The sequence below is a fragment of the Mirounga angustirostris genome, unplaced genomic scaffold, assembly GCF_029215605.1.
Source record: "Mirounga angustirostris isolate CCGP_5_RB_7025 unplaced genomic scaffold, mMirAng1.0.hap1 SCAF_5, whole genome shotgun sequence".
NCBI classification, from domain to species: Eukaryota; Metazoa; Chordata; class Mammalia; order Carnivora; family Phocidae; genus Mirounga; species Mirounga angustirostris.
In genome coordinates, this window is record NW_026991713.1 from 141,517,563 (window position 1) to 141,545,535 (window position 27,973).

General features: G+C 57.1%; 1 protein-coding gene across 5 annotated transcripts; it reads left to right on the forward strand.

The window, feature by feature from the left end:
* Positions 1-376: 376 nt before the first annotated feature.
* TBC1D24 (TBC1 domain family member 24) lies at positions 377-27,896 on the forward strand. Of its 5 annotated transcripts, XM_045874747.3 has the most exons (10): positions 385-740; positions 16,527-16,646; positions 18,207-19,283; positions 19,897-19,914; positions 20,343-20,501; positions 21,571-21,634; positions 22,569-22,664; positions 22,856-23,078; positions 23,423-23,593; positions 24,317-26,112. In XM_045874747.3, exons 3-9 carry the CDS (start codon positions 18,319-18,321, stop codon positions 23,575-23,577), a joined length of 1,680 nt encoding a protein of 559 aa, XP_045730703.1. In that variant the 5' UTR covers positions 385-740; positions 16,527-16,646; positions 18,207-18,318; the 3' UTR covers positions 23,578-23,593; positions 24,317-26,112. The 5 variants fall into 5 exon arrangements, with proteins under 5 accessions (XP_064448443.1, XP_064448444.1, XP_045730703.1 ...); XM_064592373.1 differs by lacking the exons at positions 23,423-23,593; positions 24,317-26,112 and adding an exon at positions 27,663-27,896 and having other exon boundaries at positions 377-740; XM_064592374.1 differs by lacking the exon at positions 23,423-23,593 and having other exon boundaries at positions 381-740.
* The last annotated feature ends 77 nt before the right edge of the window (positions 27,897-27,973 follow it).

Consider the following 27,973-nt stretch of genomic DNA (forward strand, 5'->3'; position numbering starts at 1 on the left):
GACGCCTGTGGACCCCCGGGGGCTCGGTGGCACTGGCTCCCCCGCCCCCTGCCAGGACCCGCAGAGGGCGCTGTGTCTCCTCCCCCAGCGAGGACTGCAGCCTCTGGTCCCCGTCTGTCCCGCCTGTCACCTCCGCCTGCCCTGTCTCTGCCGCTTGGGCGTCCGTGTCCCTGTCCCCGCTGCGTCTCTGCCTGCGTTCGGCCTCTTTCTTGGCCTGCTGTGTCCCTGTCTTGTCTCCGTCCGGCTGTCTCTCTCGGCCTCGGCCTCAGGGTTCCACCGCTCAGGTCCCGCCCGGAGGACCCCCTGCGCCCCTTCTCCGCCCGCTCGGGACCGGACGTCGTGTCCACGCAGACGCGCGTTCCCAGGTCTACGCGTGACCCGTAGGGGCGGCGACTCTGGCTGGCAGCCCGCTCGGCTCCGGGCGCCCCCAGCCTTGCCTTTGGCTGGACACAGCATCCCCCGCCCACTCGGCTCGCGTCCCCAGGGGCCGGCGCGCGAGCCCGCGCCCCCCAGCGCAGGGACCCGACTCCGGCAGACGCAAACTCACGCCGCGCTGCGGCGGGGCGCCAGCGCGCATGCCCAGAGCCCGCCGCGGCCGAGACCCGCGGGCGCCTGGGGTGGGCAGCCGGCGGCGCGCGCTTGGCGGGGGCGGGGCCGCATGAGCGCGTGCGCAGAAAGGCCCGCGCTCAGTCGCACCGCCAGCTGAGGAGAAGCGGCGCGGCGCGGCGCGGCGGGCGGAGGTGGGTGCGCGGTCCGCGCGGCGGGGGGCGGGGGGGGCGTGACGGCGCGGCGGGGGGCCGGGTCGCCGGCTGTCACCGCAGCGGGGGCGTGCTGAGGGAGGGGACGTGGGGCAGGGCTGCGGGGCCTCCATCCGAGGCGGCGCGTGGGGGCCGGCCGTGGCGCGGGTCGGGGGTCCGGAGCCGGTGCGCCCGGGGCCCGCGGCCGTCCCCGCCCGGTCCTGCCCACCCTCCCCGGGCCGGGCCCCGCGGACCGAGAGCCGGGCGGGGGGCGCCCGGGGCCGGGGCCCACCTCCGCGCCGCTGGACGCCCACCCCGGGGGCAGGGCCGGCGCCCCCGACCCTCCAAGGTCTGCGGCGGGCCCAGGGCGAAGCGTCGGAAAGAGCTGTTCCTGTGTCACTCTTTTCTCGCGGCACTTTCCGGCTCTGCGGGGTAGGAAATCCTCTTCTGGACTCGAAATTGCAACAGATTCTCTGATAACGTTCTGTCCTTGAAGACCTGCAACTGCTTTCCTCTCGGCTCTCTTATTGCCCCAGGATGACACGCCCGCCCACCTGCCGCTTAGGTATCTATGTGCCCAGCCTCGGAGCCCTTGGCGTGGCTGCTGTGCCAGGCGGCAGCCGTCCTCCAGGCCTTGCCGGCAGAAGGAAGCATTTCCGCAGGGCCCCGGGCACTGTGCTTTCCGAGCCTTGAATAAGCACAGCTGGAGGTCAGGGATAGGCTGCACCCGGTCACGGTTTTCTTTGGGCAGGGGTGCTGGTGGCCTGGCTACAGGTTTTCATTGATGACCTCACTCCGTACAGGAACAGACGCTTTGGGGCTCCTGGATTGCCACTGACATTAAAGGCCAAAGGTTGTCTAAGAGCCACCTGGGCTATGGGGAGGCACAAGTAGACTGTTAAGATAGCGGTGCGCGCGGGAGGCACAGGCCTGGTGGCCAGTGTGGCTGTGGTTGTGATGCTGGTGTTTCGATGTTTCCCCAGTTTTTTATTCCTAGTCAGGAGTCCGTCTGCTTTTCTGGGGCCAATAGGGGCACTTGAAGGTGGTTTTCATTATTTTGATGTATGTTTGCTCAGGTGTCAGCGGGGCAATCACAAAAAAACAAACAACCCCCCCAAAACAAACAAACAAAAAACCCTATTATTCCACAGATGTAGCTGTTCCCTCCACTTGAGGGTTAGGGCTCATAGCAGACACCTGTAATTGTTTGCTTAATAGTCTTGGAGACAAGCTTGCAGGTTCTATTCATTTGAAGGGATACAGGCTCTGAGAAGCAAACCCAAATAAGAAGAGATCAAGAAATCTCAGAAAGGTTTCGCAGTTAGCCCTAGCCAGTGGTGCAAGCCCCACATGCACTTCTTTTGTTCTGAAGATTGGTCCTCAAGTAATCTTCTCAGCCCTCAGATAAAGCCTTTACGTGGAGCGCTTATTGGGTAGCAAGTGCTCTGTTTAGAAGCTTGTCTCTCCCTGCGAGCAGGGCGAGAGCCACGTCACATTCATCTTTGCTCCCCTATTGTCTGGCATGGAGTGGGCAGGTGGTTCTCTCTGAATGGCTGTTGAAATGAACCAAGGTGCTAAAGCTAGTGCGGTAGTTTTCATCTGGGTTAAGGGTGACCTTCGGCGAACGTAGGCGTCATCTGGACAGGCTTTTCATAACAGTAATAAAATTCACCTCCTGAGTCTCCAAGTTCACCTGCAGGTGGGCCTCAGCACACCTGCCAACACTGTCCAGCAGGCCAAGTGACCTTGGGTACACTGTGTTGCTCCTAATTCCAGTTACGATCTGAGCCAACTCAGAAAACATATTTAAGTGTTTGCTTTTAGATGGTTTCTGGTTTAAAGTACATAAGAACAATGAAGCAGGTTATAAAAAAGCACTTAACGTTTACCCTGTTCAATGTTTTACCTGTTGAAGCATACCTTTCCTGTTATGACAACTCTCTCCATGGAAGAAAGAAGCCCTTTTCAACTCAAAGCAGCAATTTCAGTGGCTGTTACGAGTGTCACTTTCCAAAGGGAGATAAAGGGGGGAAAAAAAACCTCAGGCATTTTATTAAGAATCCACTTGAATTCTTTATTCAGTGGTTTTCATTATGCTTTCAACACAAAGTTATCGAAATCCTACTTCCCTTCGCACAAGGAGGCCCCGTGCTGTTCTGTGGCCGCAACGCTGTGGGAGCCTCTGCGCTGGAGGTTACGGTGCAGGGAGGAGGTGAGCCGCTGCGTGCCTGCAGACATGGACAGAGTTTGCTGGGGAGAGAGGGCAGTAGCCTCCGGCTGGCTTTCAGTAGGGATTCCTAGGAAGGACTTGAGCTAAATTTTGAAGAAGGAATAGATGTGGCGAGATCGTGTGAGGGAAAGAGACTTCCAGGCAAAGGGACGGTGCGTGTTATGTTTGCAGGGAGAAGGGCACGGCTACCTTGCACCCTGCTGTTGCAGGAAGGGCCTTGGGAAACTCTGGTGGTCAGGGAAGGCGAGGCTGGTGGCAGATTGGGAAGAGGGTTTGAGTTCCAGGCTCAGGTTTGAACTTTACCCTGAGAGCAGTGGGAAGCCCCCAAGGGACCTCGGGTTTGTGAGTGACTGACCAGATCGCCTTCTCCATGGGTGAGGGGGCAGCGGTAGCCGTGTTGGGTGGTGAAGGCCTGCGCTGAGTTGGAAGCCATTAAGGGGCCACAGAAGCCTCCCTGGCCAGACGTAGGCCCAGCACAGAAGAAGGGTGCTGGGGGACAGGTGGCTGCAGGGAGGGGAAGGGCCAGGGAGAACGGAGGCATAGGGAACGCTCCAAGAGCGGGTGACAGCAGTTGGCAGCGCCATGCCACGCACATGGGGTGCCGGAAGGAAGCTGGCTTGGGGGCAGGTGACGACTTTCAGTGTGGAGATGCTAAGCTGGAGGTCAGTAAGGCTTCCCAATGGTGGGTGGATGTACATTAGTCTCGAGTCAAGGAGAACGTCCTCGGCTCGAGAACGTGTGTGGGACTCCTTCCGGTCGTGCTGAAGCCACAGGGACTGGGGTGGGCCTCCCCATAGGAGCGTATGGAGTAAGCAAGAGAAGCCTGGAGGCACCTGATGTTTTATGTCCATACAACAGAGGATGGGTGAGGTAAAGGAAGTCTGATTCATAAGCCCTTGCCTTTGGGGCCTGGGGGCAGGATCATGGGCTTCTTCGTTCTCATAGGGCCCGAGTTTGTTGGTTATAGTAAACAGCGAAATGTAAGATTCTAAAGGTGCAAAATCAGATGATTGATGCCAGGGGCCTTCCTGTCTCATGGCTTTATGTGCCTTTTGGGAAACCCAGATTGTCACTCATCTCAAAGGATCCAGTTTCCCTCTAGACTGAGGGTTGGTCCCCTCAGAGCATTCTTATAGTTAGATCTCTGAAAAAAGTGTTTTCCAGACCCAGAGACCGATTCAAAGTTGTGGAATTCTTGAGGTCCCCTTGCTGTGCTTCTAGGACCCCAATCTCTGTGTGGTACATCAGCATTAGCAGTAAGCAGGACTTTGGAAAGACTCTCGATGCTGAGGAGCAAGTGTGTGGTGCCCTCCCGTCTTCCTCCCACACCTGGGGGCTGAGGGGGAGAGGGTGGGGAAAGGCCCATGTTGCAAAAGGAGCCTCTCTCTGCCCTCAGGTGGCACAGGGCCCCACAGGGCTGGTCTGGCCTTCAGATAAGTGCACAGTGGGCTGTTAGAAGTTATCTTTGCCTCTGAAGGAACATGCTCCTCACTTAGGGCACCCAAGACAAGATCTCATTCTGTCCTGTGGCGGTTATGTCCCCCCCCACCTGGCTGTGTGACCTTATCAGTCTCCCTTGGGTGTTGCACAAGGACCTGTTGGCAGGGGTCACATGTGAGCAGTCCTGGTTTCTCCCTCCAGCCTACCCAAGCTCCTCTCTCCTTTTACAGGTGATTGAGACATGGCCTGGCCTGTTTTCGATAATCTGAAACTGTGTCTGCCTAATTGTTACACAGTTTTAATTCGGTACCGCACACAGTGAGGGGTGTTGCTTACTGATGGGCGATTCTGTTACCAATAAAAGTTACTGTGTAGTATTCTAAATGTAGCTCCTTACCTGCTTCCACTGAAAGCTTCTCTCTGCATTCTGTCCCTTCAGCATTTCCTTGTATCATTTTGCAGGGGGTCTCGATCTTCAGTAATTTCTTTTCCAGCAAAGCTAGTGCTAGCCTTCAAATCTTGGTAAAGCTGCTGGCCTTAGAAAGACCCAGGTGTATGCATTAATTCCTCCTGCCTCAAACATCCTTCCCTGCCCTTTGGGGCTGTCCCTCCCCACCACCCAGCACAGGCCAGGCCTCGGGCTCATGCCCTTTGGCTTCCGGGAGCCTGTGTGGCTGGACTGCAGGACTGTTCTGTCGTCTGCGCCGTGGATGATGATCACTGGCCTGCCCTCTTAGAGACTGAAGGGCTCACCGCCCCGAGAGGCTGTGCCCTCTGCGGCCCTGTCCTGGGCCCATGCAGTCACTTCTGCTTCCTGGGCCAGGGCCTCCTCGTCCCTCAGGACCCAGCTGAGGCCCCCGACGCCCTGTGCTTTCCTCTCTCGCGCACCTGTGCCAGGGCCAGCACAGTCCGTCCATTTGTGCCCCGTAGGCAGCGGCTCATTGAGAGTTTGCGTCTCTGTATCCGGGACTTGGTACACAGGCGCCCAGAAAGTATTTTGAATGCCTATTAAAATGATTATACCAGCAAGACTCCCTCTCGCCCCAGCTTTGTTGTCAGGTCTAAAAATACTTGCTAAGAACCAGCTCTGTGCCCAGCCTTCTGAGGCACACCTGTGACAGGCACCTTGCTTGGAATTCAGACAGGTCAGAATTCCAATACTGCTGACAGGCGGGTTCTCTTCTGCTTCTCATTCTGTGCAGCAGGCTGATGGGTCACATGCCCTGGGGGTGTTTTCCAGACCTGCAATTGGGAGGACCCTTTCTTGCTCAAAGATACAGATCCTGCATTAGAGCCCCATTCCAACCTTAGCCCCTGCCTGTGGGCAGACCAGGCCAGGCTGGGGCAAAGGTGTTTGAGGCGACAGAGGGACATAGGGAACTGTTTGGAGTGGTCAACAGGGACCCGTTTCAGGTCCTGTGCCCTAGGCTCAGGTGCCGTTGGTAAGACCTGCATTTTAACCTCTGCCTGGAGACAGGCAGACAGGCCAGCCAGCTGTGCTGTGATTAATGCCTCGTTAATGGTTACACCCCTTGTCCCTGGCATGCGCCCTCCATTGTGTGCCACCAGCAAAGGGCCAGTATCCAGTTCCCCAGAACCGGCTGCCTGGTAGTCACTGTGGAGTTGCCAGTTGCCATTAATATTTGAAAAATCCCTGTGTTCTGCTTCAGGGATGAGGCAGAGCACAGCCTGCCCTCCCGTTACGCAAAGATGCCTGCTGGGAAGGTCACATGCGTAGAACCAGTTGGCAAACGCTCCTGTTATTATTAAGAATTAAATTTGCCTCTTGGGCTAAAGTAGTTTGGGATTTTTCTGCGCCTCCATGTTTCTTTCTCTTGTTTCCTCCTTCCCGGGTGCACTGGGTATGGCGGGAGGCCCCTGGACTCAAAAATCATCATGTGGTAGAAGAGCTGGACTCATAAGCAGGTCATCGCAGCAGCGTGCCCACAGTTAAAACCATTTTTGCACAAGGAGGGGTCGAGTGCAGTGAGGGCGCCCCCAGCCCTGCCTGGGAGGTCAGGAAAGGCAGGTGAAGGAGACTGGTGTCTCCTGCCTCGCCTCCTCCTCCACAGGGGTCAACCAGCGCACCAGCACCAGGGGTCAGACCCTGAAGGGAGGGCGGGGCCAGGGAAGGGTTTCAGGTGCAGCACAGAGTTGTTTTGGTTGGTCGTGTGGAGTGTGCTGTGCTGGGGAGATGCTGAGGAAAGCAGCTGGAGGTACATACAGGGCCTGAGTTCACGAGAGGATCTCAGGCTGAGAAGAACGTGGACCCCTGTGAAAGCCGCATTTAAGAGACTCGTGGGAGGATGGGAGCAGGAGTGGCATGGCGGCTGAGGAGTCCGGAGGGCAGGAAGGAGGAGACCACCGCAGAGGAGAGCTGAGAGCAGCGGGGTCATGCATGCTTCAAGGACATAAGGGCCCAAGGGTATCCCTGCAAGGTGGGCACACCCCACTTTCTCCAGAAGCTTGACTGACAAGGAAAGAAGAAGGAGCGACAGAGCCGGAGCAATGCATGGGGTCTTAAGGCAGAGCAGGAACACTAAGGATGCAGGAAAGCGGGGTGCCAGGAAGCTGAGATCCAGGCCCCGGGAGAGATGCAGACTGAGGGGCAGGTGGAGAGGAGGGGCAGAGTGGGAGGGCCATAGGTGGGTGTGGAGCTGTCAGCTGGTGTGCAGAATGCGAGAGGATGCTGGCGGCAGCTCTGAGGGCCCTGACTAGGGCAGCACGAGTTTTCCCCTCTACAGCTGGTGTGCAGGCGCAGAGAAGTGTGCTGTCGGGCTGGCTTCCCCTGTGGGTGTGCCTGGTGGCTGAGATAAGAAGACAGGAGGGCTTGGCACGCAGGTCTAGGCTGAGTAGGCGAGGAAGTAAAGCCAAGAGGGGCTGCTGGGTAAGGGGAGATGGAGTCACGACGTGTGGGAGGAGGGGCGAGGACTGTGAAGAGCTCCTGGATGGGCTCATGAGAGAGTGTGTTGTTTGTGACACACCATCTCTGGCAGTTTCAGACCTGACTAGGATGTGGATGAAGGGATAGAGATATAAAGCTTCTAAAGTTGGGGAGCATCAAGCCAAGGCGGCCTCCTCTACCCTCTAATGCTCTGCAGCCTTTGAGCAGGGATGAGAGCAGGCAGGAAACAACCCTGGGTGGGCAGAGTCCAGGGAGAGCCCAAACGGGGGAGACGGAGTCCTGGGAGAGCCGAGGTAGAGGGGGATAGGGTCCAGGGAGAACCTGGACAGAGGGGGACGGGGTCCAGGGAGAGCCCGGACAGAGGGGGATGGGGTCCTGGGAGAGCTTAGAGGGGGGCAGGGTCTGGGGAGAGCTCAGATAGAGGGGGGCGGGTCTAGGGAGAGCTTAGACAGAGGGGGACGGGTCTAGGGACAGCTGAGGTAGAGGGGGACAGGGTCCGGGGAGAGCCCGAATGGGGGGGATGGGGTCTTGGAAGAGCTTAGACTGAGGGGGGCGGGGTCTGGGGAGAACTCAGATAGAGGGGGCGGGGTCTAGGGAGAGCTTAGAGGGGGATGGGGTCTGGGGAGAGCCGAGGTAGAGGGGGACAGGGTCCAGGGAGAGCCCAGACAGAGGGGTATGGGGTCCTGGGAGAGCTTAGAGGGGAGCAGGGTCTGGGAAGAGCTCAGATAGAGGGGGGCAGGGTCCAGGGAGAGTTCAAATAGAGGGGGGCGGGGTCTAGGGAGAACTCATAACGGGGGATGGGGTCTGGGAGGGGCTGAGATAGAGGGGGGCAGGGTCCAGGGAGAGCTCAGATAGAGGGGGATGGGGTCTATGGAGAGCCCAGATAAAGGGGGATGTGTTCCAGGGAGAGCCCAGATAGAAGGAGACGGGTCCAGGGAGAGCCCAGATAGAGTGGGGCAGGGTCCAGGGAGAGCTCAGATAGAGGGGGATGGGGTCCAGGGGAGCCCCTGCTATCTGGCCAGAAGGACAAAGGGCATTTTTGGAGAGAGGATGAGGAAGTGGGTGCTGTGTGTCACACATTCCAGAGCCAGAAGAGAGGTAGGAGTGGGGGAGGTGGGTGAAAGCAGGACAGCACAGTAAGGCAATGTGGGGGATCATTGACTGTGGTCACCCCAGTCAGTGACACCATCACCACCAGCCATCTGCAGAATTGGGGAGTCGTCCTACAGCCGAGGGTTCAGATGGGGAGATGAATATCCGCACCCACCCCCCAGGTTCCATACAATGACCTGCAGCTTTTCCCCATGGCCTCCAGCAGATTCCCAGGAGTGGAATGGGGCATTTTCCTGGCCTCCCCACAGACAGGTGGGAAGATTGGGCCTCGTGAGGAAGTCCGATTTGACTCAGACTTGAGAAGAAGGTTCTCCGGAGTAGTGGGAGAAGGTGGTCATCACCTGCCCCAGGCCTGCTCTCATGGCCTGGCCTATCCCTGCCCCTTCTGGTCCTGTAAGCCAGATGGTCTCAGGGATCTCTCCCGACCCTGCACCTCCTTCCACCTTCCTCTCCTGAAGCTGCACCTGCCATGTCTACCATTCCTGACTTGCTGGTGCCCTTTCAGGTTGCCCCTCCCACCCCCCGCCGGCCCTGTCTCGTACCCAAATGCCCTGTGAGCTGAGCTCTCCCTTCCCACACGGGTTGTCTTCCCTGCCTGGCCCACTGCCCGGTGGCCTCAGCACTCCAAGCATCTCCGAGTCAGGCAGCAAACATGTCTTTCTCGTGCACACACCCGAGGGAGGGCTGGAGCGGGGCTGTGTCATCTCTACATGCCCATCTCTGGTGCCAAGTGGGTGTTGAGGGGCTCCTCATTCTGCTGTCCCCTGGCCTTTCTGAAGGCTCTGCTGTGAGAGAGACCGATGGCCTAGAGATTGACAAAGCTGTGAATTCCACCGCCTGAGAGGGGGAGCGGTCCTGTGTCCCATGGAAGTCTGCAGACCCAGAGCCAGGCACGCCCCTGCCCTCCTTCCCTGTCCCGTGGTCATGCCACACGCGCACATGCATGCACACACCCACGCACACCCACGCGTGCACATGCGCACAGGGCTGGGGCCGCTGCCGCTCTCCTCTCCATTGTTTGCTGGTCCTGCTCCCTGAACAGATGTAGGGTTGCTCAGGACACAGGGGAAATGCCGAGCCACGGCTGCTGACGCCGGCGGTACAGCCTCCCTGTCCTGTGCTCAGTGACTAAGGCCCAGCAGGCCCGGCTCTGGACCACGTGCGGTCAGTGCTGGGGGTAGGGGGAGGAATGCGGCGGGGGGGGGGGCGGCGGGGGGGGCGGGGGGGCTGCTCTCCCTTTGGTGGCGTCCAGGGCTGGGTGTGCGCCCTCCGTGAGGCTGACTAGGTGGCCAAAGAGTCCAGGAGCCAGCGTTGGCGTCCGGATGGGGCCTTGCCTCCTGCCTGAGCTGCTTGGGCATTTGCCTGAGATCCGTCTGTGCCGTGACAGGCACCGCACACTCTCTCCGCCGCCCCCCTCCAACATCACTCCCTCCGATCTGCTGACCCTGCCCCTGCCTTGGGCCAGATTCTCTGTCCCCTGCTTGGGGGTCTGCCCCCACCCCTGGGTCACCCTGTCTGGTGGAATCCACCCCTGGGCAGTCTGTTGGGTCCTCCCCGTCTTCTCCATCCTCCCCGGCTGGCCTTATCCCACCCTCCTCGAGCCTCCTCTCTGGACTCAGCCCTCCTTCCTGGGCCACCAGGGGGGTTTTCTCACCTGCCACCTTCTGCATAGGCTCTCCTACTGCTGCCACTTGTGTGGGGCTGATGTCCAGTCAGCTGGCACACACAGCCATCGGCCCTGCCTGTCCCAGCTCTGGCCACTCAACACCGCCCACCTCAGCCTCCACTCCTTGCCGGGCCCTCCTCTCTGTGCCCTGCCCCTGCGGCCGACTGCCCGTCTTTCTACACTCAGGGTCCCCACCATTGCCCCTTCTGCTGTGCTCCAGTGGAGTCGGCGCCTTGCCTTGCTAGCTGCTCATGGCACAGAGGAGGTATCTCAACAGAAGCCTGTCAAGTGAATAAAAGTTAGGGGCAAGGGGAGGCCTGGCCTGGAAGGGAGGCGCAGAGCCCAGTGTTGGTGGTTAAGATGGCATCACCCAGGGCGCCTGGGTGGCTCAGTCGTTAAGCGTCTGCCTTCGGCTCAGGTCATGATCCCAGGGTCCTGGGATCGAGTCCCACATCGGGCTCCCTGCTCGGCAGGAAGCCTGCTTCTCGCTCTCCCACTCCCCCTGCTTGTGTTCCTGCTCTCGCTATCTTTCTCTCTGTCAAATAAATAAATAAAATCTTTAAAAAAAAAAAAATAAGATGGCATCACCCAGGCTTCATGTGTGCGCTGGTGCTTGTCACAGGAAAGTGAGGTTTAGGGGCGCCTGGCTGGCTCAGTCGGTTAAGCGTCTGCCTTCAGCTCAGGTCATGATCCCAGGGTCCTGGGACCGAGTCCTGCATCGGGCTCCCTGCTCGGCGGGGAGTCTGCTTCTCCCTCTGCCCCTCCCCCCACATGTTGCGCTTGCTTGCACTCTCTCTCTCTCAAATAAATATACAATCTTTAAAAAAAAAAGTGAGGTTCACAGCCAAGAGTTTGGGGAAATCATGTTCCCCACTTAAGAGGTGAGAAATGCAGAGGTCTTCTGACTCCTCAGACCCCAGGCAGTGTTTGGGGACAGCAGTGGGGCCAGGGGAAGCCAGCCCTGCACACGCTGAGGAGAGCACGTGGGTGGGGCTGACTGTCCAGGTGGTCTGTGCTGCCGAAGTGGGGGGGGGGGGGTGCGAAACAGGGGTCACGTGAGCACTGGAGGCTGACAGACTCAGGTGCTTCTCCCTGTGTTGGGGGGGCTCGTGGGTCCTTTCTGTACTTGGTTTCCTCATCTATAAAGTGGAGCCAGTCCCCACGCCCTTGACTTGTCCTCAGGATCAGGGGAGGTAGGAATGTAAGGCAAAGTCAGTTGGCGGCCAGCTGCTGTGGGCTCTGTGCTCCGCAGCCCCTGCAGTTTGGGGTGGGAGGGGTCCGGCTTGACCAGGTGCTGCCAGCTCCTTGTTCCTGGGCATCTCCTGCCCCACAAGGAGGTCTTGTCCGTCCCACCGCATCTGCTCTTTCCTCTCACCCTGCTCCTGTCAGCAGGGGCACCGTGCACCTGACAGAGCAGAGCCAGCAGGTTTGGGGTTCTGGGGCTCCTGCACCCCGGCCAGTACCTTCTCTTGCTGTTGCCCTGAAGGACAGAGTTGGGGTTGATTTGAACTCCCATGGGGTGACCCAGCGGAAGTGTCTTCTCATAGGAACTCCCTCCCCAGAAGCAGCCGCCCTGGCCAGGGCCTGTGGGGAGGGCCCCCCCATGCATCGGAACTCACCACAGCCTGGTGTAAACTTGCCTTTGGCGTACCCGGGACAGTGTATGTGGCCAGAGGGCACAGCGGTCATCATGATGGGAAGGGGACCCGGACCGAGCTGTCACCAGCATAGCAACATAACATTTGGGGGAAATAGGAGTCATTCATTTCCACTTAAAGTTCTGTTTTTCATTTTAGGGTTTATTTAGAGAGAGTGCATGTGGGAGGGGTAGAGGGGGAGAGAAACTCCAGCAGACTCCTCACTGAGCTTAGAGCCCGAAGCAGGGCTTGATCTCAAGACCCTGAGATCGTGACCTGAGCCGAAACCAAGAGTCCAACTGACTACACCACCCAGGGGCCCCTAGAGTTCTATTTTATTTTTGATCAAGAATAACTTGCTTCCTGTCTGTAGGTAGCCTGAACCCTCAAAACAGACATGGCGTTTTGTTTTGTTTTGTTTTGTTTTTAAAGATTTTATTTATTTATTTGACAGAGAGAGACACAGCGAGAGAGGGGACACAAGCAGGGGGAGTGGGAGAGGGAGAAGCAGGCTTCCCGCGGAGCAGGGAGCCCGATGCGGGGCTCGATCCCAGGACCCTGGGATCATGACCTGAGCCGAAGGCAGACGCTTAACGACTGAGCCACCCAGGCATCCCCAGACATGGCGTTTGTGAGGATCACTGGAAGGGGCTTACAGGGGTAGGGGAAGCAGGTCTGTCAAAGACGCCCTTTGCAGGGACTGTCCCTGAAGAGTGAGCCGGGGACTTGGGTGGGCCCATGGGAGAACCTCCCCCACCAGAAGGGGCCATACTCGGGCCCCTCTGCAGGACCGATCAAGTGATGTCCAACTGGGTCCTTGTCCCTCCCCAGATGTCCCTGGGCCTGTACCAGGCCAAGGGATCCCATACCAGGCCAGGGGATCCCATACCAGGCCAGGGGATCCCGTACAGGCCAGGGGATCCCGTACCAGGCCAGGGGATCCTGTGGAGCAGTAACAAGAGGCCCTAGGGACATCTGAGCTGCCGTGTGGGCCAGGCTAGGCTGAGTGTTTTCTATAAACAGTCCTCGTTAATCCTCATAACAATTGGCTTTAAGTACGTTTGTGGGATCACATCCCTTCCCTGCTTCCGGCTGTACCAAGAAGAAAATCCAGACTCCTCCCCGTGCGCAATCTGGCCCCTGGATGTCTCTGCTGCTCTTTGCCTTGCTTGCTGTGCTCTGGCCATTCTGAATGTCCTTCTCTTCCTGGAGCTCACCAGCCTGTTCCTGCCTCAGGGCCTTTGCACTTGTTCTTCTCATTGTCCACAGTGACCTTTCCTCAGCTCTCTTGGCTGCTGCTTCTCGTCACTTGAACTCAAATTGAGAGAGGTCTGCCCTCATTACCCTAGTAGTTGGCACCCACTGGACAGGATATCGAATGGAATTTTTTCCATTTTCCCAGAATTGCAGGCTAGGCCCAGAGCGGAGGACAGAGCACACCAAGTACTTCGCTGCATTCCAAATGCAGAGAGTCACAGGCGGCTGGTGGAGCCTCCTCCCACAGGGCTGGTGGAGAGGGGTCCCCTGAAAACCAGCCCGGCCCCCACCCCGTTGCTCTGCAGCGACCCTGAGACTGGTGGGCGGTGACCTTTAGGGGATTGCAGTGTTTGTGATCAAAAGTCATTCCCTCCATCCGCATTGGAGGCCCAAGGAAGGTGGTTTTCCAGGGCACCTGGCGGCAGGGACTGGCTGGTGGGGTGTCTGGATTGGCCAGAGCACAACAGGCTGGGGAAAGTGCAGTGGAGCCATGGCAGGGAGCACGGATGAGGGGAAGTGAGAGAGATAATGGGGTGTGCTTGTCTGCAGGGTGTCACGCACACCCCAGCCAGTGAGCCCGGGGCGTGAGCTCACCCTGCTGGTGTTGCGTGAGGACCCACGCCAGTGAGGTGGGTTGTATTTCTCAGCTCCATATCATATGCGGGTACCTGCCCTTTGGGGAAGAGGCATGGCTCGTGTGAGGTTCAGGCAAACAGAGCTGGACTTGGAAGCCCGGCCTGCCGGACTTAACACTGGATCACCTCCTGCATTAGCTCCTGCCTCCCTTCTCCACTCCTGACCCCTGACTGTGGATGTGGAAGCATGGCCTGCTTCCTCCTTCCTGGCCCCTTGGGCAGCCGCCGGTGGTGGCGGGGTGGGGGGGGGCATGGGCAGCAGCTGAGGCCTGTTTCCTGCATCCCAACAGTGTCCTATGGTAGCCATGAGCTGCAGGAGGAGGATCTGAGGGTACAGGCACGTCAGCTCCAAAACTTACCTCCAGGGCACGAGTGTTCAACTGAGAGTAGTTTATATGTTCTTACATGTTTGGTGTGTTTCCTGCCCCCGACTTCTTCCCAGGAGCCAGCTTACACCATCTAACGTGGTTGTGAATGAGTGTGTATGTGTCAGTCTAAGGAAAGGGCTTTGCGGGATACGCCCTAAAATGTGAGTCGTGTTTACCTTTAGGAGGAAGAGGAGGTAGGATTGGGGTGGGCGACTGAAACAGGACTTCACATTTTTGTTCTACAATTTTGTATTATTGGCCCTTTTTGTGATGATGCATTCCTGTTTAAAAACGACAACAACCGAGAAAACCTCCCTGGATCTGGTTTTATAGATGCCTAAAGCAGTCGCTGCAAGCCTCGCTGGCCCTGGAAATGCCATGCTGTCTCTTGGGGTGGGGCTTGAGGAGGACGCCTGTGGGGGCTCGGGGAGCTCTCCAGGGTCTCCTAAGCATGCCCCAGCCTTGGACTCGCTCTGAATCCGGCATGTCCCTGAGCTCCTTGCTGCAGCAAACGAAACTGTTTGCTCCTCCCTGAAGGTCCTTCTGAAGGAACTTTGCAAGGTGTGATAATCGTCTTTGGAGTTGCCAGTTTAATATTCCACCAGAATGGGAGGCCAGTTGAGTGAGGACTGGTGCTGTCCTGCCCAGCTCTTGTTCTGCTTATAAACATGTTTACTGCCCTGAGAAGGAGCTGCTGCTTTTCTCACACACAGGATGGGCCTGGGGTCCCCTTCAGAGGTTAGCGGGCCCAGAGCCTAGAATGAAGGATCTAAACCCTATAGGTGGGGCTCCTGGCTGGCTCAGTCCAAAAAGCGTGTGACTCTTTATCGTGGGATTGTGAGTTCGAGTCCCAAGTTGGGGGTAGAGAGGACTTAAAGAAATAAAAACTAAAAACAAAACAAAACAAAACAAAACAAAACCCACAAAGCTATAGGTAATTTGCACATGGGGCCTGTGGAGTGCAGCCTAGGTGTGGCTCTTCAGGGCCTGGGCAGGGGGGCTCCTTTCCCACCCAGTACAGAGCAAACTTACCAGCTCCGTGAAGGCTTCTTTTCTTCTGAAGAGGAAGGAAAGGCTCCAGCCCAGCCACAGGCCGGGTTCCACTGTGGGTGAGGCACTTCTTGGTGGGACGTGTGAAATAGGTGATGTTACAAAACCTTATTTTAGTTCATCTTCTCTATGGGGAAGCTCCTATAAGAGCAGCATCGACTGATACGTATCCAGGGGAGCTGGAAGCTGGACTCTGACAGACCCGGGCACACCCACATTCACAACAGCATTGCTCACGGGAGCCAGGAGCCAGCAGCGACCCGAGCCCACCTGCAGATGAGGGGGTAAACACAACGTGTTCTGTCCACATGGTGGAATAGTCTTTAGCCATGAAAAGGAACAATGTTCTGATTGGGGGAGGGCAGGATGGACAGGTGGAGCACAGCGGTATTCTAGGGCAGTGAAAATACCCTGTATGGGCCTGTCGTGAGGATACATGTCATCATACATTTGTGCAAACTCCTAGAAAATACCCTTGGTACCCTGCAGATCTCGGGTGATGATGACGAGTTCATGTAGGCTCCTCACTGGGGAGCAGTGCCAATGGCGGGGCAGTCCATGCCTGTGTGGGGCGGGCAGGGGGTGAGAAATCTCTGTGCCTTCCTCTGCATTTCCTTCCTCTCCATTTTTCTGTGAACTTGAAACTGCTCTAAAAAACAGTCTTAGGGGCGCCCAACTGGCTCAGTCAGTAGAGCGTGAAACTCTTGACTTGGGGTCAGGAGTTCCAGGCCGACGTTGGGTGTAGACGTGACTTAAAAAAAAATAATAATAAAAATCCTAAAAAAATAAAATAAATAAAGAATAAAAAATAGTCTTAAATTAAAAAAGAAAAAATTCTGGGGGCGCCTGGGTGGCTCAGCTGGTTAAGCGTCTGCCTTCGGCTCAGGTCATAATCTCAGGGTCCTGGGATTGAGCCCCGCATCGGGCTCCCCCCTTGGCAGGAAGCCTGCTTTTCCCTCTCCCACTCCCCCTGCTTGTGTTCCCTCTCTTGCTGTGTCTCTCTCTGTCATATAAATAAAATCTTTAAAAAATTTTTTTTAAAAATTAAAAATTCTGATACACGCTATAAATCTAGATGAATCTTGAGGACATGATGCTCAGTGAGGTAAGGCAGACACAAAATGACGAATGTGTATGATTCCACCTCTGTGAGGCTCTATGAGTTGTCCCATTCATAGAGACAGTAGAAGGGTGAGCACCAGGGGCTGGGGAGGGGACGTCTGTGTTTAATGGGGGCAGAGTTTCAACTGAGGAAGAGGAACGCGATCTGGGGATGGACAGTGGTGAGGGCTGCACAACCGTGTGAATGTGCTTAATGCGTGCACTCAAAAATGGGTAAAATGGTAAATCTTCTGTATATTTTGCCACAGTGAGAAATACCGTATCAAGGGGCTTTCTCCAGCCTCCTCACACGTACAGGTTTTATACTGTAATTCTTTAATTTCCACTCAGCGTTCTTAAGGCGTGACTTCCTTTTTATATTTTCAGGTGAACGTTCTAGGTGCGGGAGAAACTGGAATGATCTGGTCATTTACCGAAATCTGCTGAAGCAAAACCCTGAGCCCTCGCGTCCACCTATACCATCCCGGGCGGAAAGGCTGGTCTGAGGTACGTGGCAGACATGGCCGAGGACGGTAGTCTTTGGCAAGGACAGATGTTAAGTCTCCTGAACGGTAGACTTGCGACCCGTTAGCCAGAGAGTTGGAGATTGCACAATGTACCCATTTTGTAGCATCGGCCTGGATCTCTGTGGTTGCCCACAGTGGAGGGATGGCACCAAATCCCCCAGTACCTCTGGCTCATTCAGACCCAGAAATGTCTTAATGTCAAAGCTACGACAGCTTCGATGGATTTCAGAGCCTTCATGTCTGCTCCCCAGCAGCGATTCCTCTCTACCTGAAACTTAGCTGGCATTTCTGGAGAGTTCAGGGCTGGCCTCTGGATTCTGACCCAGGGCTGGTGGGGCAGAGCAGGTACACAGTGGAACGCAGGCCATAAGGGCCCGAAGCCTGACGGGGCGGAAACTGAGCATCTCTTGAGTTGCGGGGGTGCTGTGGTCCAGCAGCCGCAGGGTGGTATGTGGGGCGGTGGAGGGGGTGTTGGCAGGCCGCCCCCACCCCGTGAAAAGCTGTTTTCAGCCAGATCAGCTGGCCTAGCCCTTCGGGGAACTCAGCCCTAGCCTATCCTTACTCAGTCTGTGTAACCTACTCAGGTAACTGCGTAAGCCCCATGGAAAGTTCTACTGCAGAGTTCATAGTGAATTCTCAAAATATCCACTTATCTTAGATTTTTTTTAAAGATTTTATTTTTTATTTGTGAGAGAGGTCACAAGCTGAGGGAGGGGCAGAGGGAAAGGACCAAGCTGACTCCCTGCTGAGCCACTTGGGTGCCCCAATATCCACTTATCTTAAATGGAAGCCCTTCAAATACTCTATATAAAGATTGAAACAAAAACATGCTCTTTAAATTTTTTTTTTTAAGATTTTTTTTATTTATTTATTTGAGACAGAGAGAATGAGAGAGAGAGCACATGAGAGGGGGGAGGGTCAGAGGCAGAAGCAGGCTCCCTGCCGAGCAGGGAGCCCGATGCGGGACTCGATCCAGGGACTCCAGGATCATGACCTGAGCCGAAGGCAGTCGCTTAACCAACTGAGCCACCCAGGCGCCCAAAACATGCTCTTTAAAATGTGAATCTTCGGGCGCCTGGGTGGCTCAGATGGTTAAGCATCTGCCTTCGGCTCGGGTCATGATCCCAGGGTCCTGGGATCGAGTCCCACATCGGGCTCCCGGCTTGGCGGGGAGCCTGCTTCTCCCTCTGACCCTCTCCCCTCTCATGCTGTTTCTCTCTCGCTCGCTCTCTAAAAAATAAATAAAATCTTTAAAAAAATAAAATAAATAAAATGTGAATCTTCGGGGCACCCGGGTGGTTCAGTTGGTTAAGTGTCTGCCTTCAGCTCAGGTCATGATCCCAGAGTTCTGGGATCGAGCCCCGTGTTGGGCTCCTTGCTCTGTGGGGAGTTTGCTTCTTCCTCTGCCCCTCCCCCAAGCTCATGCTCACACCCGCACGCTCGCTCGCTCTCTCTCTCTCTCAAATAATAAACCTTGAAAAAACAAAATAAAAAAACGTGAACCTTCATATGCATTTAAGCCTGACTTTTAATCCAACAGGGTATGGGATGGCAAACAGGTTAGCAGAAAGGCCTCTGAGAGGGAGCTGGGGATTTGGCTGCTCCGTGCCCCGCCTGGCAGCCTAGGACTCTCCTCCTGGGCCCCCTACACCATGGACCCCCCGGGGTACAACTGCTTTGTGGACAGAGACAAGATGGACGCTGCCGTGCAGGACCTGGGCCCCAAGGAGCTGAGCTGCACCGAGCTGCAGGAGCTGAAGCAGCTGGCTCGCCAGGGCTACTGGGCCCGCAGCTACGCCCTACGGGGCAAGGTGTACCAGCGCCTGATCCGGGACATCCCCTGCCGCACCGTCACGCCGGATGCCAGCGTGTACAGCGACATTGTGGGCAAGATCGTGGGCAAGCACAGCACCAGCAGCCTGCCCTTGCCTGAGTTCGTGGACAACACGCAGGTGCCCAGCTACTGCCTGAACCCACGCGGCGAGGGTGCTGTGCGCAAGATCCTGCTGTGCATCGCCAACCAGTTCCCGGACGTGTCCTTCTGCCCTGCGCTGCCGGCCGTGGTGGCCCTGCTACTCCACTACAGTGCAGACGAGGCCCAGTGCTTCGAGAGCGCCTGCCGCGTCCTGGCCTGCAACGACCCCAGCAGGAAGCTCGTGGACCAGAGCTTCCTGGCCTTCGAGTCTTCCTGCATGACCTTCGGGGACCTGGTGAACAAGTACTGCCAGGCGGCCCACAAGCTGATGGTGGCCGTGTCCGAGGACGTCCTGCAGGTCTACGCGGACTGGCAGCGCTGGCTGTTTGGGGAGCTGCCCCTCAGCTACTTTGCCCGCGTCTTCGACGTCTTCCTGGTGGAGGGGTACAAGGTGTTGTACCGCGTGGCGCTGGCCATCCTCAAGTTCTTCCACAAGGTAAGAGCTGGGCAGCCGCTGGAGTCGGACAGCGTGAAGCAGGACATCCGCGCCTTCGTCAGGGACATCGCCAAGACCGTGTCTCCGGAGAAGCTGCTGGAGAAGGCGTTCGCCATCCGCCTCTTCTCCCGGAAGGAGATCCAGCTCCTGCAGATGGCCAACGAGAAAGCTCTGAAGCAGAAGGGCATCACCGTCAAGCAGAAGAGGTAGGCGGGCCCCTTGGGGCCTCAGGCGTGGCCCCCTGGCAGTTCTGAGGGGCCCACATGGGCAAGGGCTGGGGCACGTCCTGGGGGGTGGGGCTGGAGCCCGTCCTGCCAGCCTCTTGGTCGGCCACTAGGCCGCCCTAAACAGTTAGAAATACACAGGAGGGAGACGGGGCCTCATGGCCACGGCCACAACTGCTCAGGCAGCTATGGGTGCAGAAGGTGCAGGGTCCTGCTCTCAGTGACAAGGCCTATGGCTGCAAGGGAAGCCGGACGCTGACCGTGGAGTCCGAGGTCTGCAGGGGACCGGGTTGACCACCGAGCATCATTTCAGAGCTGCCCCGGCTCTGCCCCTCCTGCTCTGGGCTCCCTTGCTTGCTGTCCTCGTGGCTGCTGGGTATGCCCACCGCCCTGAGCACAGCACCTAGGAGCTGGGCTGGGAAGGGCGCGTGGTGTCCCCACACCGTCTCGGCCTGACCAGGCCATCGGTATGGAGGCCTCTCTCCTGGGCTACAGGCAGGTGCGTCCTGGCCATCAGTACTTGCCACTAACCTGTCCTTGTCTGTTTTATTTTTCTTTCTCTTCTCTGTGTCCGTTGCTTCCTCCTGTTTTTCAGTGTTTCACTCTCTAAAAGGTAGGTCTGTTAACCACGTGTCCATGCCTGGCCTCTCTCCATCTCTGGCCGGGCTGTCCCAGGGCCTGGCTGCTTGCTCCGGCTCTCAGGGCTGGCTTTGGCAATGCTGCCTTAAAGCCTGGCTGATGTTCAGGCCCTGTCTGCTCAGCTGCCTTGGATGGGCTGTCTGTCAGTGCTTGGCTGGCTCTCTCTCTGTCCCCATTTATTAGGGAAAAGGTGCTTTTGTCCTGGCCCAGGCTGGGTGCTCTCCCCTCTGTAACCTCTGGGAGTGGGGCTCCAGGGGTCAGTGCCATCCCGTTTCTCCCTCAATGGGTGAGAAGCCCCCTGCAGGCTTAGCTTCCACGAGAAGCTCTGCATCCCTCCGGGGTGGGGGGCACGGTCAGGGCTGGGGTCCCGGCTGTGCTCTGAGCCCTCCCTGCTCTCCCCAGGCAGTTTGTGCACTTGGCCGTGCACGCAGAGAACTTCCACTCAGAGATTGTCAGCGTGAAGGAGATGAGAGACATCTGGTCTTGGGTCCCCGAGCGCTTCGCCCTCTGCCAGCCCCTTCTGCTCTTCTCGTCCCTGCAGCACGGGTACAGCCTGACCAGGTAACCCCCGGGAGACCAGCACACACTGGGCCTGCCCTCCCGAGGCGCGCCGGTGCAGGGGGACAGAGCGAGCTGTGGGACCACTCCAGGATGTTGTGGTGGTGGCTGGAGATGGGCCCCTGGGTATTCCCAGGGGGCCCCGGAATTGGGAGGCCCTCTTCCTGGACTTCTCTTACTCCCAGGCCACCCACACTTGAGGGCTCAGTGCCCTGAATACACAGCATGGCTCCAGATTTCTGTGTGGGTGTTGGGACAACATGGGAAGCAGAATCCCCACCCAGGAGTATAAAGAATCCTAGCACAGGATGACCTGTGGCTGTCGGCCTTGGGTCACTACTCCCCGACCCCCCCTTGACTGGTCCACAGGTGGGTCCAGGGAATTCTGGCAAGGCCCCCCTCAAGGCATACCACCTCTCAAGGCAGCTCCTCCAGGTGCAGCCCCAGGTGGCCTCAGAAGTTTCTGGCTTGGGTCACAGGTGACCCCACAGAGGTGGCATAGCTAGAGATTGATTCGCCTGCTCCCCCCCCCGCCCCCCCATGCTCTGTGGGAGGCCCAGCAGGAGTGTGGGACAGCCCGGCAGGGCCACTGGGGACGCCGGGCAAGCCCTGGGCACTTGGTGCCACCACAATGCAACATCAGACCTCCTCAGGCACTTCTCAGTGTTGCCTGTCTCTCAGGCTCAGGCTCCTGGGCACGTTCCGAGCTTTCATAGAACAGGGACCTGTTCCTCTGGTCTTGCCTCCCTGAAGCACCTGGCACATGGCTGCTGCGGTTGGTCTGCCGTGCGCCTTCCCCCCACATCATACCAGGACACACAGTCTGGCGTAGCTGACTGCTCGGCCCCCGGGTTGCTTGGCCTGGGCTCTGTCTTGGCTGAGAATTATCTAGGCCAAGGTGCTGCCAGGTCCTTGGCCATCGTGCCTGCTCCCCAGGACACAGGGAAACACAGTTCCCAGGCCTGTCTACCCCAGACAGCCCGGGCTTCTCAGGTACAGTGGGCACCGGATGCTGTGGCCAAAGGTCGCACCGAGCAGGATACCAGGCTGGATGTGTGGTCTTTGCTCCCAGGTTCTATTTCCAGTGTGAAGGACATGAGCCCACCCTCCTGCTCATCAAGACCACGCAAAAGGAGGTGAGGAGGGGTCCTTGCCTCTGATGAGCTTCGGGGAGGGTGGGTGCTGCCCTGAAACCTCCACCCAGGCTTCCTGCACTCAGGGGTGCAGAGTGGAAGAGGGGTGAGTCCAGCCTCCCCGAGTGACCACCAAGGACCCAGGGCCTCCTGTCTCCTCTGGGGCTCTCAGCTCCTGCTAAAGCAGCCTGATACCCCAGGGCCTGGCTTTAGGGAGCACTGTAGAAATAACCTAGTGAGCAAGACCCTGCCTCCCCTCCACCTGCTGTCTTCACCCACCCCCCCACCCCGACAGGTGGTCATCAGGGCCTGTCCGCTGCAGTCACCTGGACGTGCCCTGAAGCATCTAGGAAAGTCAGAACTCACAGGCCTCCATTCTGGGGGCATGTGCTCCCGGTAGAGGCTCCTTGTTCCTTGGCTCCCAAACCTGCACCCATGGGAGTTTTAGGTTACTCACCCTGTTCCCGATCCTGTGTCTGCGTTCTAGCAGGTGACTCACTGTCAGACACTGGGGGCAAAGCCCGCAGCCACTCAGAGGACTGAATCTGTTGGTGAAATCTAGCACTTTGCTAGCTGACGGGGTTGGGGAACATTCTAGAGCAGGGTCCTCTCTGGGAAGCTTCTGTGTGAGGGGCATCCCTGGGGTTGACGGCCGAAGTTCGAGTGCAGACATGGGCTATTCCCCATGCTTGAGGGCCAAGGAGGGAAACAAAAGTATCCTCAAGCCGATGCCGGCCGAGGCGGCTGCCCACCCACTGTCACTGCCCGCCCCATGTCCTCCAGACTCTGACCTCCCCACCCCGCCGGTCACCTCTGGCTCTCGCCCTCAGGTTGGGGCGGGGGTGTCGCTGTGCCAACAGTGCCCCCCAGCAGTGAGTGAGGGATGCTCCTGCAGGCAGGCGGGGTGCAACCTCACACCCCAGGCCTTTCTGCCCAGGTGTGTGGGGCTTACCTGTCAACAGACTGGAGTGAAAGAAACAAGTTTGGAGGCAAAGTGGGCTTCTTTGGGACTGGAGAGTGCTTCGTGTTTCGGGTGAGTGAGTCTGCCAGCTGCCCACCCCACAGGGTGCCCCCGTGTTGGCTTCTCGTTGGTGATAGACCACACTGCATGAGTGCAGGCAGGCCTTGGCCGTGTGCAGCGTCTCCCCAGCCTGGGCGCAGGGCACGGGCAGGAGGGCCCGTGGGGGACCATGTGCTGGGACTCATACTGCCCTTTGCCCTCAGCTCCAGCCTGAGGTCCAGCGCTACGAGTGGGTGGTCATCAAACACCCAGAGCTGACCAAGCCCATGTCCTTGGAGGTCCCTGCCGCCCTGTCCCCGCCCTGCCGCCCTGTGTCCTCCGACCCTGCTGACCGCCTCTCACCCTTCTTGGCTGCACGTCACTTCAACCTGCCCTCCAAAACGGAGTCCATGTTCATGGCTGGGGGCAACGACTGTCTCATCATAGGTGGGTACCTCCCTGCACCCCAGGCTGGACTCCTGCCTGCCCTTGGTCACTTAGCCTGGGAGACGGGTGCAGGGTCGTGGGGCACAAAGCTCCTGCATAGCAGGTGCCTCCCCTGAGGGACGGGCAGAGGACGAGAACCGGGATTGTGGGCGGGAGTGGAGACAGCAGGGTGTGTCGTGGGGGACCCTGGCCCGCCCTGTGGTCTTGGAGAAGTCTCTGGCAGGGCCAGGGCAGGGACAGCTAGGAGGCTTGCCCCAGCCAAGTGGAGAGGCTCAGGAGCAGGGGAGAGTGTTCCGGGGGCGGTGCTGGACAGAGGGGCAGCCACTCACTGGAGCATCCCACAGGTGGAGGGGGCGGCCAGGCGCTCTACATCGATGGGGACCTGAATCGGGGCCGCACTGGCCACTGCGACACTTTCAACAACCAGCCCCTCTGCTCTGAGAACTTCCTCATCGCGGCTGTGGAGGCCTGGGGCTTCCAAGACCCTGACACTCAGTGACAGGCCTGCACAGACGGTGACTGAGCCGTCACCGTGGGGTGGGCGTGGGGCAGGGGCCAGGCCCCCCTTCAGGGGGAGGCAGTAAGTGAGGACCCCCCGTGCTGTGGGCAGCGGCGAGGTGCAGCAGGGGCTCTGGATCTGGGCGGGCCAGGGGATGCCAGGACCTCAGTTGGCTGGGCCTGTCCCTGCTCACACCTGCTCACACCTGCTGCTGCCTCGAGCTTGGTCTCAGGCCCCAGTTGTCCTCTGTGGAGGCATCTGGTGCCAGGGCCTAGAGGGGCCACCTCTTGCAGGCCTGAGTCTCAGTCCCTTGGTGCAGGGGTGGGGACAGGAAAGGCAGAAGGAACCTTCCACCAAGTGTGGGGCCATGGCGCCCCCTGCTGGTGCCTCAACACTGCTCCCGAGCAGAGTCCCGCGGCTACCATGGGTCCTGCGGGTAGGCGGCCACCTGGCCAGCAGCTGGCGCTGGCGGCTCCCCAGAAGAGACAGGCATCCTGGGGACTGCTCCTTGGCCATGTCCCCCTCCTGCTCCCCCTCCCACAGCAGGAGCACCTGCCGGGGGCTTCTAACCCCATGCCCTCCTCCCCGTGCTGGCCTCCTGTGGCTGCCTCTCGGACAGTAACTGCAGGGAGAGAGGGGAGGACGGGATGTGTGCTGAGCTCTGGGCCCCTCCTGAGAGAGGGCTGAGCACCAGTATGATGGAGGGCTGGAGGGGACATCACGGCTTCTTGTGTTTCAGAGCCTGAGGCTTCTGCTGGGCCCCACTGTAGGTCCATGCCCTAAGAGTCCGCCAGCTTGGCCCAGGATGGCCCAGGGAGGGGCCCTCTGCGGCTGACCCCAAACCAGCCAACTCCATATCCAGGAGAAGCCTGGACCCGCGGGAACTTCTTCAGTCCTCTCTGTCCTGGGCCACCTCTGCTCCCCAACAGTCTCTGCATTGGCCCCAGGCTCCTGTCCAGACTGCTCAGCGTGGCATGCTCATCTTCGTCCGTCCCCACGTGCCCCAGGTTGCTAGGTTTGCCCCCCGCCCAGATCCCTGCCACGCGCTCCTTCACACACCCCTCTGCATCCCTCACACAACCCTGTAGTTGGCCACGTAACATGGTTTTCTTGTGCCACCTCTGCCCCTTTCCCTGCCCGGCCTGGCCCCACACAAGCCCTGCAGACTGTAGGTGCCACATGAAGACTTATCAGGGAGTGGTCTCCTACCTCGTGACCTCCCTCAGCTGGTCCTGAGGGCCTGGGCACCCGGGGGAGGAGGGGAAGCCGACAGACACCCAAGCAGCCACGTGGGGCTGTGGCAGCCTGGGCCACAGGTGCCAGGGGTCCTGCCCCCAGCCTGGGCCCCACGTGGCTGCAGCCAGCACCTTGGTGTCCCTGTGTGCCATGCCTCTGCTGTCTCCAACTCGCTTGTTACTCCTGTGAGGCATTGGCTGTCCCCTGCCCACCTACTCCAGTCTCCTCTGAGCCAGGCCACCATGGTGCAGGAGGAAGGACCAGAAGCCCCGTGTGGCATTGGGCAAGCCACGGATCTCTGTTTCTCCAGCTGTAAAATGGGGCCAGTCATCGTGCTCTGCTGTCCCCATGGGACTATTGAGAGGCTCCGAGGGGGACAGTGTGAGTCCCTAGTGAGAGAAGAGGTGCTGGGAGGCAGTGTCACTGCTCACCTCCCCTCCACTGCCACCCTTGCCCCCCTCCTCTGAGCCCCCACAGCCCTCTGTTGTAGCGCCCACTTTGGTGTTCATTAAACATAGTCTCGTTACATGAACTCCGAGGGTCCAAGTCTGGTCTCTCCAACCAGAGGGACCTCCAGGGGCTCCCCTGGGCGCGCCACTGAACGGGGTGGGTGCGCCACCGAACGGGGTGGGTGCGCCACCGAACGGGGTGGGCGCCGGAAGCTGCACCCTCATGATGCCAGTCAGTCCATCAGTGGAGTGTTGCCTGCCTTGGAAAACGGTATTCCAGCGCTGTTTACGCGGCTCCCTCTTGAGGGAGGCTGGGGGATTCTTTGGTGAGTGAGTCCGGAGGAGTCTCTGTGGCTGCTCCCAGGGCCCTGCCTGGCCTTCCCAGAGGTCCAGCCTAGGAGGGCAGGTGCTGCTTAGTCACCACGTCTGTCTCTAGCGTGAGGTCTCTGTGTGCGCACGCGCAGCCCTCCGTTCCCTCGGCCGGCCGTCTGCTTCCCAGCTGTCTTGAACAAAACGTATGTGTGATTATTCCCTTCATTTTTAATTCCTATTTATTGTCCTTGTTACGTACGTATCAGGTGTTCCCAAATAGAACATGTTTTGTTAATACTCTATATTGTTTCTTATTACCTAAAATTTGCTTATGATGTTAAAAATAGCTAACGTTTTATGGAATTGCATGACAAATTATCATTCATTTTTCTAGAAACATTTAAAAGTTTATTTTGAGGGGCACTTGGCTGGCTCAGTCGGAAGAGCCTGGGACTCTTGGTCTTGTAGTCATGAGTTCAAGCCCCGTGTTGGGCGTAGAGTTTACTTAAAAAAAAAAAAAAAAAGTTTATTTTAAAAATAGAATATAATTTAAACCAGTTCATTAAATAATTTGTTAAAGTGGACTTTATGTCTTTAGGGCTTCAGAACATCAGTTTTTCAAAAACAATTTATAATACAAGAGTAAGTCATTGGTATTATGAATTTTTCAGTTTTAATTACTGAATTAAAATTTGTATTTCAACTTTTCCTGCTTTTATAAGCCGCGTGCTTAACTTTTTGAGTTTTTCATGGCACCATGTTTTAGAAAATTCTGAAGATTTCAGGCTTTCAAATTTTTCTTGTTTCCTGAAGCCATAAGGACTTTATAGTCTCCTTAAGTATTTTATATTTAATAGATTCAGTGTTTGTAACTTTTAATTTGGAAATAATTTTAGATTTACAAGAGAGATGCAAAGATGATGCAGAGTTTCCGTAGACACTACCCAGCTTCTGCTATGTGGATACAGGACATGTATCCCAACAGAAATGAATGTTGATATATAGTGCTGTTAACTACAGATTTAACCAGATGCCTTCGGTTTTCCCACAGTCCTTTCTCTGTTCCAGGAATAGATTTAATTTGTACAGATATTTACATTTTTATTAAATCCAGAATATGCTCAAAATTCACAAGACTAACCCTGGTCAAAAAAAAAACAAACCAAAAAACCCAAATTGCCACTAATTAGCACAGTGAGGTGTCAGGAGTGGATGCATGTCTGGACTGTGCTGGTCCTCTGTCCCCGAATGTCTCATTTGTGCGTGGAAGTTACCAACTGAAGCAGGAGTAGAGAGGACGCCTCACCAGCACTTCACTCTACCATGTCGAAGTTAGGCAGAGAAGTGTGTGGATCTTTAAAAATAATCTGGTATAAAACAAAATTATGATCCGGAGGCGTTAAGATGGCAGAGGAGTAGGGGGACCCTAAGTTTGTCTTGCCCCTGGAGCACAGCTAGTTATCAAATCATTCTGAACACCCAAGCAATCAGTTGGAGATCTGAGAGAACAAAACTGCAAGTCTGCAAGGAAAGCAACCCCCTTTTGGAAGAAACCAATATGGCACTGTATGTTGACTAAATTTTAAATTAAAAATTAGGGTCTTCATTCTGTCAGTGTCGGGTTGTGGTCAAGAAGTGAGGTACAACGTCACATGACTCATGACTACAGACGAAATGCCTCACGTGTTTGCAGACACGCTGTCTTGACCCGACCGTATGGAATTTGTTAACTCTGTGCTTGGGGCCAAGGAAGCAAAATCAGTGGACACGCTGCAGTGCAGACACACCAACTGTTAGAGACCTTCTGCTTCAGATTGCCGAATCTGCAGGTGTATTCCCTAGCTGGCCAGCTGGTTCCAGCTGTTAGAGGAGCTTTGTCGAGAGGCACCCCTGAGCAAGGGCGCCTGCAGGTCGGGTCTGCTCCAGGGGCGCCGGCAAGGACATGGAGATCCAGGAGTGGGCCCCTGCTCCGTTTCCTACTGAGGTGCGCTACCTGGCACAGACCACGGTTTGCCAAAAGCTAGTGAGCTAATGATTAAGGAGGAGAAAGGGTTGTGTGAATCACTTTACCTTTCCATTCTCATGTAGCGCGGTTATTGGCTGAGAAATGGATTTTTACTCGACCGACACTTTGGAGCATCTGAATGAATGAAGAATCGTGAGACCAAGTGAAAATAGACTGGAGTGTGGCTTGGCAGACAAATCTAAGCTGGGAAACATGAAAATAAATGATTTAGTGACCTGGTTGGTCAGTGTTCCTTTGAGTCCTAAATAAAATGAATGCCAACGAATGGAACCTCACTGAAGTATTGGCTATGAGAACGTTTCGGTGGAATGGGAGGTGGTGGGTGTGGGTTGTCTGGGAATGATGCTGTGGAGGTGTGCGGGGGACCAGGAGG

What these genes read in the sequence shown, in the direction of transcription:
- TBC1D24 (XM_064592371.1), top strand. Translation starts at nt 18,319, where the DNA reads ATGGACCCCCCGGGGTACAACTGCTTTGTGGACAGAGACAAGATGGAC. An exon ending in CACGGGTACAGCCTGACCAG is followed by an intron (nt 20,502 to 21,570) that starts GTAACCCCCGGG and finishes CTTTGCTCCCAG; the next exon opens with GTTCTATTTCCAGTGTGAAG. An exon ending in CAACGACTGTCTCATCATAG is followed by an intron (nt 23,079 to 23,422) that starts GTGGGTACCTCC and finishes AGCATCCCACAG; the next exon opens with GTGGAGGGGGCGGCCAGGCG.